We start from the raw sequence: 12,930 nt of genomic DNA on the forward strand, positions 1-12,930 counted from the left end.
ATCGAATACTGTTCTCACATTTGGAGTGGGGCTCCTAAAAGCTCCCTTAGAATGCTTGACTCAATACAGAGGAGAGCAATTAGACTGATAAATGACCCATCTCTTACCAACTCGCTCCCCTCACTCTCACATAGACATTTGGTCTCTGCAATTTGTATATTCTATAAATATTTCCATAAGAAATGTTCATCTGAAACAGCATCAATAATTCTCCCACTCTGTACTAAGCCCACTGGAACACGTACAGCTGCTGTCCAACATCCTTTCACAGTACACCTTGAAACCCACAGAACAAATTTCTTCTCCTCCTCCTTCATGCCTGCTACTGCTGTAATGTGGAACGGTCTTTTCCCTGATGTATTTCCCAAGGAATGCAAACGTACAGGCTTTGAAATCAAATGTAAACAAGTTTTTCCTTTCCCAACCCACTACCCATATACAACGTACTATAGGTTGACCAGCCAGCCACTCGTATATGGGCCCAACATAAAAAAATAAAATAAAATAATAATAATAATGTTTCCTATCACGCATGCATGCACACACACACACACACACACACACACACGATGTACATTAAAATACATAGATTTGTGGTATGACCAACACAGATAATTTCTCTATTATAACCTAATGAAATAAAGAAAGAAAATGATGCATTTTCAATAACACTTTTATTTCACTCACTCTTCCTATGAAAAGGATGAGTAAAAAACAATGTTGAAAAGGGAAAATATAAAGACAGATATACCAACATGAAAGGAACAGAAAGAAGAGTTAGGAAAGAAATAAAACAACCGAATCATAACATTGTTTATGCACAATCTGTTTGCAAACAATTGTAAAGCTATTCATGTTTGAGAGATTTTTATGACTAAGACAACTTTGTTTCTGTTTTACAATAACTCTGACAGAGCCACCAGTTTTATAATAGTTTCTAAATAAATAATATATATACATATATATAAATCTGTTTTAATTGTAAAGCTATTCATCCTTCTGAAATTTTAATCTCTTTATACCTCAAGAACTGGGCTGCGACTAAACAAATAATGCTCCTGTTTTCATGCAAGTAATGTAAATATCATATACAATTGTAAAAAAAGTGCATTTCATAATTATACAAAAATAATAATAATTAAGTGAAATTTATCATTTTCAATGAACAAATTTAACTGGATATCCTTAATATTAAGTTATATTAAATTACCTCACACCAGAAAGGCATTACTACTATCATTTCATATTGTTTTGCCAAATTTTGCCAATCAAAATATGAATCAATAATGAAGTTAAAATTTTTGTATCCTTACAAACAACTACTTCAACACATGCTGCCCTTGTTAAATCTATCAATGTTTTCTTCGAATTCTGCAGGTGAGTCACCAAGGTGTGGTTCTTGTTTTCAAACTCTCTTTTATATACATATATATCTTTATTTCAGTCTATAGTTCATCTTTGAAATCTACTCAAGCCCGATTCTTTCTGAAACTTTTGTGTAACATTATATTCATTTTTATCCTTCTCAAAACTAAACAGTGATCATTTTATATTTCAAATCTTATACTCTTGCATCATGAATAAGCAGTAAGACATCACTAAATAATATATTTTCTTATGTCTTTTCTTATGTCTTCTATCTATCTGAATTTATGCACATCTTTATGTTGAAAGATGATGCTAGTAATGACTAATACTGAACCGAAATTCAACAGGTACTTACCACTATCAATGTTCTTTTCACTACATGTAGCATTATGAAAAAGAACAGTGAATATTTTAAATCTATACTGTCTTAGCAAACCCATAACAATTGCTACAAAGATTACTATCACTTGATATTTTGGTATATTACTATATCATATTGTCTGTCAGAATGCTTTCCATATAATCTTCAAGCTGGTGAATCAGTTTTTGAAATGTTTTCACTTGGTTATACTGTAAGTTAAAGATGACAAGAAATTATATTATTGGTTTCATCCTTTATCCGAGTGTAAGAAAATAAAGTTTGTGCATGAAGTAACCTCACGGCTGGGCTACTTGTATATAGAGGCTAATGACTTCACATCAATTGCTTTGGTCATCACATAAGGCAAGGCACATATCCTTACAGACATGTATAATGCTATGCATTATGGGAGGGGGCCACTACACAGACCAGTTTCAACCTCTACTGAGGTCTTATCCATAGGAGCTAGATCTAGAAGAGATACCAAGGTTGAAGTAATAAAGAAGTCATATATTTCCCATATACGAGTAGTCAAAAGGAGTCATACTTTTAGCCCTGTCATGAGGTTACTTTATGCACAAACTTTGTTTGCTTACACTTGGATAAAGGATGAAATATATAAAGAATATAATTTCTTTGCATCTTTAACTTATGACAAATCAGTTTCTTCCATGTGAAAAATTACTGAGCTTCTTTATGTATGAATTTCATTGCACCCATCAGAGCAAAGCTGACAGTTATATATATAGCAAACTATCATCATCAGCAAATTCCTGACATGTACCCTCTAGGGATGTACAGAATATGATAGAACCACATGAAAAAATTACATAATTACTAACTTCCTATCTACAATTTTCCTCCAAATCAGTCTATTACTTGTCAAGACTCCAACATTATCAGATCTTATATTTCTATCGTCTAAGGCTTTGTACCGTATCAATCCACCTATATCTTGGTCTTCCTCTGGGTCGTTTTCCTGTTTTGTTTTGCAAACTTGTTTTCTAATCTTTCCTTGCCCATTCTGTTTAAGTGACCATACCACCTGAGATTAGCTCTCCTAATGCATTCCTGGATGCTGACAATGTCAAGTTCTTTCCTAATATCCTCGTTTTTAATATGATATTGCCATTGATGCCATCTGTTCACGCCTCTAATCTTTCTCAGGACTCTCATATCTGTGGTCTCTAGTCTTTGTTCAAGTGTTTTACTTCTGACCCAGCTCTCAGATCCATAAGTTAAAACTGGTTTCAACACTGTCTTGTATACAGCTAATTTAGTGTTCCAACTAATTTTTCTCTTATTCCATATGAATTTATTCCACTGACTTCCAACCATACCAGCTTTGCTGATTCTGTTGTCTATTTCTATAGTGAATTTACCATCTTCACTAAAAATCGTGCCTAAGTAGCTGAAATGTTTTACTTGTTCCACGGGTTCTCAATTCACAACACAGTTAACATTTTCAATGATTCTGCTCATTTTCATTGTCTTTGTCTTTTTATTGCTGACCTTCATACCATATCTATTACAACAGCTATTCAATTTAGTCAGAGAATCCTGCAACTTTTAGCAGATTTATTTAGAAGTATATCATCATCTGCATAAAGCAAAGAGCTGACATTAACATCTCCAATTCTGATATCATGTTTAATACCACTTTCCTTCATAATGTGATCCATATAGATAATGAATAACAGAGGGGATAATGTACATCCTTTTCTCACGCCAGATTTAACATTAAACCATCTTCCTGTACCTCCTTCAATTCTAACTGCTGACTTACAATTCAATTATAGACTAAGTATTGCTTGATATAATGCCCCACTGACACCATATAACTGCAGCGTATTGAATAGCTTCTCTCTTGGCACCTTGTCATATGCCTTTTCCAGATCGACAAAACTTAAATACAGATCTTTGTTATATTCCCATGCTTTCTCAACTATTTGTCGTAAAGTGAAGATCTGATCCTGACAGCCTCTATTTGGCCTGAATCCAGCTTGTTCTTCGCCAAGCTTTTCTTACACAATTCTTCTCAACCGTTTCTCAAGTATACTTGCATAGATCTTGCCAGGAACACTCAGTAGGGAAATACCTCTGTAATTCTCACATTCAGTTTTATTTCCCTTTTTATATATGGGTACTATGAGAGCTCTACTCCAATCATCGGGAATTCGTCTCTCTGTGCAGGCTTTCTGAACTATGCAGTGCAGCAACTGTAACACTCTTATGCCACCATACTTCAGCATTTCTGGTCGAATATCATCTACTCCTGCTGCCTTTCCACATTTTAAGCCTTTGATGATTTTTTCTACTTCAAGTATGGATATGTATTCCTGACTGCATGCCTGGTCAGTGTTTTTTATCACTGTCATCACTACTTGTTTCATTTAGCAGTTTTTCGAAGTAATTACTCCATACTTCAAGGATATCTTTTTCTTCCGTTTTCATGTCACCTTTATCATCTCTAACTCCTTTTACAGCACTTCCTCCATTCCTAAGCTTCTTCAACAACCTCCAGAATATTTTGCCACCTTATTGATATGTATTTTCTATATTCTTGCCAAAGTCCTCCCATGACTTTTGTTTAGCTAGTTTTACACAGTGTTTAGCATTCTTGCATTTGTCTCTGTATTCTCTAAGAGCACAAGCTGACTTATTTGACAGGAACTTTTGATATGCTTTCTTCTTTTCCTTCACTGCCTCTTTAACTTCCTGTGTCCACCATGGAGTTCTAATTTTTCTATCCTTGCAGACAACTTCACCACATGCCTCTCTAGCTGAGTCAATCAGGGCATTCTTCAAGGCTTGCCACTGAATCTCAAAGGTTTGGTTCCTGTTCTCAAACTCTTTCATTTTTTCTTCAATAATCTTTGTGTATTTTAGTCTATAGTTCACATCTGAGAGATTCTCAACTTTTATTCACTTTAAAACTTTCTTACATGCTATTCTTTTCAATATGAAATTCAATTTTATCCTGAGTAAGACTAAATAGTGATCACTTCCAATTTCAAATCCTCTGTACACTCTGGTGTCCTGCACCAGGGAGAAAACATCACTATCAACAATAACACAGTCAATGAGACTTTTCTTATTCCTAGCCTCTTCTCTCCATGTGAATTTGTGCACATTTTTATGTTGGAACATGGTGTTAGTAATAACCAGTCCATGTCCTGAGCAGAAATCCATCAGATATTTGCCATTATTATTAGCTTTGCTCTTTTCTCCAAATTTTCCCAAAATATTTTTGTATGTATGACACTCATTTCCCACTCTGCTATTTAGATCCCAACAAGGACCAACTTTTCCTTTTTCATTATGTCAGTTGCTTTTTCTAAAACCTCAAGAAATTCCTCCACTTCTACCTTAGAAGAACCTTCTGTGGGACCATAGGCACAAATAAGTCTCATTGTCCAGTTCCCCATTCTCATATTTTCCCACATAACTCTACTTGAGACTGCCTGCCATTCAAGAAGATTAGCCTCGTATTTTGTGTTGAATATACTATGGCTACTCCTTCTTTTCCTTGATTGTCATTGCCTGAATATAACATTTTGTATTTATTGCTCAGAAAGATCTCACCAGTTTTTGCCTTTTTTGTTTCAGTCACCCCTATTATGTCAATCTGGTACTTATCTAATCCTCAGTTAGCTCCATTTTTTTGCCATTCAGGCTTCTTATGTTGATAGTTCTGATCTTTAACTCTGGTGATGTTGAGTTGGGGTGTGTTTTCAGATTTGTTCCAGTAGCTGACTTTTCGCTGTTCGCCCTGTTTCCCTGGCGAAAACAACGGGGCCTTGTTTAACCCGGCAACACCCCAGCTGACATGAACTTTTTCATGTTGTACCATCATTTTTTATTTTGGTTTAACCAATAAGAATACAATTTGGTCGGCTAAATCCCAAATTTCCAGCCCATCCTCGTTCGTTCAGTATCAAAGTAGATACCCAACAGGGTGCACCACGAGAAGGTGAGGATTGGACATTAGTTCAGAAGCCCTGGTTGGTTCTCCACATTCCTTTAAAGGCTATGTGGAGGTCTCCTCTCAGTTATACAGCTTTGACCCTTATCAGTTTTGACCCTTATCAAAACAAATGAAAACCTTAATCTACTTGTACATTAACTGATCATAAAAGTAAACTAACCAACCTCTGAATTTCACCTTTGGTAGCATCTAACATCATTAACACCAAGTCTGCAGTGCGTGCTACTGCAATTACCTGACGCCCTCGGCCCTTACCTGAAAAATAATTTTTATTTAAAAAAAAAAAACAAATGTAATACAAGCTCAATTCCAAAAATAAAAAATAAAAATAAAACCTTAAAGAAGTAAATGAAGTTGCCATCTCATGAAGACATTCTCCTTTCTATGTGCCTTCCTATTATTATTATTATTATTATTATGTGACACCTCCAGGGAGTCGAATGATTCATCGACAGAGAGTGTGCCAATACCATCGAACGATTGGTGCTCCCTTCCAACTACTAACCATGCTCAAACTAGCTTAACTTTTTGCGAGCCATTAGTAGCAAGGCTCTACCAATCAACCAACCTTTGCTGGCAAAGGTTGGTCGATTGATAACTATGTAACTTTATAGATTTTAGGTTTTTTTTCCCTATGCCAGCTCACTATCATTTACCTGAATCATGACTTCTTGATTTACTCACATTTGAATGACATGATGTTGAAGGCAAAATTAGTGAAGGAAATGCTAGGTTTAGCACAAAGAACTATGAAGCTCAGATAATTACTGAATAGCAAATGGTTGAGAAAAATGGGTGTACAATGATCTTTGTTTTTAAATATTTTCAAAAAAAAAGCAAATAATAAGATGTGTTTGGAGAAAGTGTCGTTTAGTGAGAGTGTCATAGTGCAAAACCAGGGAAACTATAGATATTAGGGAGCGTGAAATCAAGCATATGTCTGGCCACCCCTGTGACAAATGAGCATGTGTACAGCAATGATTATGCAATGCCAAATGGGATTTCACAGGTTTCCAATTTGAATGGGATGGTAATGACATTACACAAAGGAAAAGGCTAATGAGTACAAAGAAATGTTGAAATGCATGTGCAAGAAGTATCAGGAATAAAGGTGATGAGTTTTTGGCATTGGTCAGCTCAACTTGGCTAAAAATTATAGCCATCAGTGAGACCGGGTTGACTGAAAATGATATAGTTACAGGGATAGAATGTAAAAGGTATTGTATTTTAAGTGAGGATAGACAGAACACGACAGGAGGTGGGGTATTGCGGATGACAGCTGAAGAATCACAGCCAACAAAATCAGAAATTATAGAGAATTTTAGTTCTGAGGGAGGTGGTTTGTTTGAGGCTGTCTGGTGTGAAAAAGAGGCAAACAGGAAAAAATACTTTATTATAAATATGCTGCTATAGACCAGGGGGGGGGGTCCACAGGAAGATGTAGATGCCATGTATTGGTAGAGTAGCACAATAGGCCAAACAATTATTATGGGAAACTAGCTATGGGGGAAGGGGTATCAACTGGAGGGAAGAAAGGGAGGCATGGTAAGATGGAAGTGGGATTTATACAGTTGCTAAGGTATAATTACATGAAACATGTTATAGAGGGGGGGGGTTTAGGGTGCTGGATCTGATAATAGCATCAGGAGATGTTTCCATAACCAAGATAGACACTCTGCCTCTAACTGGGGGAGAGTGACCATGGAAGTCTTGTTTTGAGAAGTTGCCAAACAAGTGGAGTTCTCTGCTAAGAAGGGTTTTATGTTTAACTATGACGCTGGGTGATTATGAGAGACTCAGTGTCATCTTCGAACAGTGATATGGCTTGAGAAGCCACAAAGAAGGAATGTCAGTAGTACATGAAAAGTGGTCAGAGATTGCTTGAGAATAGCAGTATTACACTGCATACTCAAAGTCAGGAGGATAAACCAAGTTCAAATTAAGTAGATGACTATGATTATAAAGCAAGAGCTGAAAAAAAAAAAAAAGTGATCAGTATATTCATGAGCAGTACAAAAGTGCAAGCCAGAAGGATGACTAGTATGGCAAGGAAAGTGAAATCAAACTATGAGAGAGAATTAACAAAACAAGCCAAAGTAAACACAAAAAAGTTTTTTCATTATGTAGCAAGTAAGAAGAAAAATGATTATGATAGGATCACTTTAAACAATGCTCATGGTAGAAATGTGACTGAACCAAAAGAAAGAGTTTAGTTGCTGAGTGATCATTTTGCAAGGGTATATCATCCAAGTGGTGATTTTACAGTTGCTGATGTTATAGAGATGCATATCAGAATTGAGGTAAATGAACAGGAGATGTCCAGCATTTTAAAAATTTTATGAATGTGAACACAGCAGTGGGACTGGATGGCATATCAACCTGTGTCCTACATGAATGTGCAATAGAATTGACATTGCATCTGACAAAGTTGTTCAATCTAAGTCTCAGCTCTGGCAGGGTTCCAAGGGAGTGGAAAGAGGGTAAGAAAATACTATTTGCATAAAGGTGGCCTCAAGAGAGAGAGGTAGCAATCTACAGACCAATTTCAAGAGTGGTTGTTAAAGTATTGGAAAAGTTGGAGAAAGGTAAAATATAACAGTGGGTAGATAGGGATGCAATACTCTATAGTGGGCTTTGTAAAGAGTAGGTGCTGTCTTAGTAACTTATTCACATTTTATAATAAAGTGACATCAGAAATGGATAAAGGTAATGGCTACACCATGATACTGCTTGACTTTTCCAAGGCATATGACAGAATACTACATGGAAAACTATTACAAAAACTGAAGTAAATGGGAATGGATATGAGACTAGTAGCATGGATAGAAGATGGCTGATGGACAGACACCAGAGAGTAATATATGGTAGAGTGGAATCTATGAGAAAGATGGTGACCAGGGAAGTACCTCAGGGTTTGGTCTAGAGTCACTATTCTTTAATTTGTATATATCAGTGACATAGGGAAATATTTAAGAGGGAATATTCAGTTGTTTGCTGATGATGCAAAACTGGGAAGAGCAATAGTTGATAAAAGTGATGTAGATATCCTGCAGGATGATTTAAATAAACTGGCATAATGGGCAAAGGATAATGATTGCCAATATAATGTTGCAAAATGGAAGGTTATGCACTTCGGGTTGAAAAAGTTGCATATGGCATATCATATTGATGGTATTGGATTGCAGGAAATTGATGAGGCTAAAGATTTGGGGATAATGGTGGACAAAGAGTCGAAGTTCAGAGGGCATATTGCAAAAGTTGGTAAAATAGCTCAAAGGATTACTTGGATGTTGAAAAACATGCTAACAAATAAAGATAAGGAAGTTATTATCCTTATCTTTATTTAACTGGTAATTAACTTAAGGAATTTACAACGCATAAAACAGATATAAATTAAAGGAAACTTTAAAGAATACCTTCAATGTTTCGGCAACGTCACGTTGCCATCTTCAGGAACATACAAATATGGCATGTGCATGCAGGCACTAACAAAAGCAAATGAGGAAGAAGGCAAACAAATATTGTTCCTAAAGTCCTAATGATGCTCCCCAGCGGGCTAATTGGGTTGTCTTGGCCGTTGGGTTGAAGTTCTCATGATGTACCTCTCCCATATTTGGGGCAGTCTCATGCACCCAAATTTGTTGAGGTTTGGAAGGTTTTTTAGAGTTGCTGATGATTCCAGGAATAATCTTTCATACTTGAACTTGCTGCGGTGTATTATTTTAGTTTTCTTTCGACGAATTCTATGGCGGGTATCTATGGCATGATCTGCAAGCCCACAGTGGCTGTACTGGTGAAATCAGATGTAGTCATTGTGTTCTGAAATCCTGATATTTGCTGTCCTGCCCGTTTAGCCAAAGTAGGGCAATTTACAGCTGCAAGGGATCTGGTATACACCAGGTAGGACTAGGTGAAGTGGTTGGTCTTTGATAGACCTGAAGATGGCAACGTGACGTTGCCGAAATATTGAAGGTATTCATTAAAGTTTCCTTTAATTCATATCCGTTTTATGCATTGTAAATGCCTTAAGATAATTGCCAGTTAAGTATGATCAATGTATAAGCTTTGCTAAGAATTGCTTATCTTTATTTGTTAGCATATTCGTCACACATCACACAGCCGCTACCTCCTTGAACAGAGCTGACCTAGCATGACTGAGCTGTGGCCTCATACTGTTAAAGCCACACCTGCATCCTCCCATCAGCTCAGTACAACTGATAGCGGGATTCATCAGACCACATGACTCTACAGAGGCCCAGTTTCGATGGTCCCAACACCAGGTGAGGTGCAATGTCTGATGACAAGTTGTCAACAGTGGCATACGATTAGGGCATCAGCTCTTGTAGTCCATGTTATGCAGAGTATTCTGTACCATTCACTTGCTGATGCTTCTTGGACCTCTGACATTGAAATTGGATGTGAAATTGCTCACTGGGCACTGGTACATCCATTGATGGTATACTCCTAGTAGACCCTTGATATGGTTGTTAAGAACCCTAAGGTTCTTACCACTTGGGCAATTGAATGACTCATCTGTCTTGCGCCAATAATACGTCCATGATCAAAGTCGCTAAGATTGCTGGATTTACCTATGTTTGTAGATAGCAATATGCTGTTGGGAAGCCCCGATGTCTGCCTATTTACTGTCTGCGTTCAGTTTAGGTACATTTCACTCTGTGCAAGGGAATTCCAGTGTCAACTTCCCATCACCCCATCTCTAATGTTTTGTCCACTGAGTATGTGTGTGTTATGATCCATCGAGTCGTTTCCGACTCCTGGCGACTCCACGAACATACATTCTCCATTCCGATCTGTCCCTGACCATGTCTTTCAGAACCTCCAAGCGCACTGCAGTTGCTTCTTTAACTCCATCCACCCATCTAATTCTTGGTCTTCCTCTTCTCCTGCTTCCATCAACTTTAGCAAGCATCATCATCTTATCCAGACTGTCATTTGCTCGCATAATATGTCTGAAGTATGACAATTTTTACTTGATGATCATAGCTTCGAGGGAGCAATCTGGCTTTATTCTGTCTATCACTGATTTATTGGTTTGCTTTGCAGTCCATGGTATTCTTAGTAAGCATCCAAACCCATAATTCAAATGCATCTATCTTCCTTCTTTCACTCTTTCTCAGGGTCCAACTTTCACATCCATATAGCACCACAGGGAATACTATTGCTTTCACGATTCTGATTTTTGTTGTGAGGCTAATATCTTTAAAGATCTTGCTTAAATTTGTCATTGCTTTTTTTCCGAGTAATAATCTTCTTCTAACTTCTTCGGTACAATAACCATCTTTATCAATTCGGGATCCTAGGAACACAAAATTGCTAACTGCTTCCATTTTCTCCCCATCTACTTCAAAATCGTTAAGTTCACATATTGCCATAACTTTTGTCTTTCTGAGGTTAAGTTTAAGACCATATTTAGCACTTTCTTCTTTAACTTTCACAATAAGTTCCTTCAAATCTTTTTTGCCTAGCAAGGCGGTATCATCTGCATACCTCAAATTATTAATTTTTTTCTACCAATTTTAATTCTAACTGAAGACTCCTCCAGCCCTGCCATTCTTAAAATGTACTCGCTGTACAAGTTAAACAGGTATGGAGATACAATACATCCTTGTCGCACCCCTTTACCTATTGTGAAATACTCAGTTTCTTCAAGATCTGTTCGGACAGTAGCTTCTTGTTCATAATAAAGATTCCTTAGAAGAATAATGAAATGCTCTGGGACTCCCATTGTTCTCAATACATTCCACAGTTTCACATAATCTACAGAGTCAAAAGCCTCGCTATAGTCAAGGAAACAAAGGTAGACGTTCTTGTGATATTCCTGTGCTCTTTCTATTATCCATCTTACATTGGCGATTTGATCTCTTGTTCCTCTGCCTTTTCAAAATCCTGCCTGTTCATCTGGCATTTCTCTCTTCATGAATGGTTCCAGTCTTTTCTGAATGATCTTAAGTAAGACTTTACTTGCATGAGAAATCAATGCTATAGTTCTGTAATTTTTGCACTCGCTTGCATCGCCTTTCTTCAATAAAGGTATATAAACTGATTTTTTCCATTCCCTAGAACATAACTAATATTTTTGTCCGCTGAGTATAGTAGTATATAATAGTAGTAAACATTATTTTCCATCGCCATCAATCCATATACAAGTAAAGTAAGATAAAAAGTTATCACCAAAAAGAAATTGCAAGACTCAATCTTAATGGTTTAATAGAAAATTTTTAAACCAAGTAACTGTATGTCGAACATACAAAGGATTAACTGCAATTCCATGTGCTGGTTAGGTTTCCAACCATACTGCTGACATACTCAAAGAATATGCCACAGGTTACATATAAGTAATCCTGAAATGAAGCAACAGTCAATACCGTGATCACCAAAGACCCCCCCCCCCACCACCTGCCAATGAAATATCCAGATAAATCCAAGTTTTCATGTAATTGTGGCATAGCCTACATGGGGACAAACTGGAAGATTGGTAGAAATCCACTCAGGCAAACATACTGGTAGCATTTTACATGAGCCTTAAAGTCACATGTGACTATAGAGAGACACGAGATGAACTGGAATAATATCTACATCTTGTTCAGAAGGGATTATTATTATAAGCATTTAAAGAGCAAAGGAAGCTGATCAAGGAATGAAGCTTTATGATAAATGGTATTGATCTAGAGACTCAGATGGCTGAAAAAAAAAACCAATAATAACGAGAACTGTGAGACCAATGCCAGTTGATACATGACAACTGCACTGATAATTTAATGCAACATGGTTAAGAACTACTATTATGCAGGGGGGGAGTATGTATATTGGCTAACTACTGTAATTTTGTAGTTCTCAGTGCATAACTTTTTTAGTGATTCTAAAGAGAATGAAAAATAAAATTAAGTTGAAGAATAAATAAACCTATTTAAAGTAATATCAGTCTGGTTAAGTGTTTTATTAACCAACTGACAGTCTTTTTCTATCTACACAGATGAATTACTACATGCTGCAAACATTGCGATATAATCACTTACTAATCAAATTATCACAAATTAGTATAAAATATTATAAAAAAAAATCTGAAGCAAAGTAAACCCCACTATCTATATATATCATACCTTGAGAGGCACCCTCAATTATACCAGGCAAATCCAGCAGCTGAATATTGGCACCTTCATACTAAATAAAAAAAGAGAGCATTAATTTTATT

At 36.5% G+C, this 12,930-nt stretch overlaps 1 protein-coding gene across 1 annotated transcript in view; it reads right to left on the minus strand.

Moving 5' to 3' along the window:
• Window positions 1-12,930, minus strand: part of LOC150097321 (developmentally-regulated GTP-binding protein 2) — a 199,119-nt gene that overhangs the window by 147,468 nt on the left and 38,721 nt on the right. The window contains exons 5-6 of the mRNA XM_090406731.1: window positions 12,839-12,899; window positions 5,882-5,972 (exon numbers count right to left, since the gene is read on the minus strand). Coding sequence (XP_090262857.1) covers window positions 5,882-5,972; window positions 12,839-12,899 — 152 coding nt within the window. The remainder of the gene's footprint in view (window positions 1-5,881; window positions 5,973-12,838; window positions 12,900-12,930) is intronic.

Source organism: Typopeltis vanoorti, chromosome 17 (genome assembly GCF_054136105.1).
Source record: "Typopeltis vanoorti isolate ZY-2024b chromosome 17, IOZ_Tvanoo_1.0, whole genome shotgun sequence".
Classification (NCBI taxonomy): Eukaryota; Metazoa; Arthropoda; class Arachnida; order Uropygi; family Thelyphonidae; genus Typopeltis; species Typopeltis vanoorti.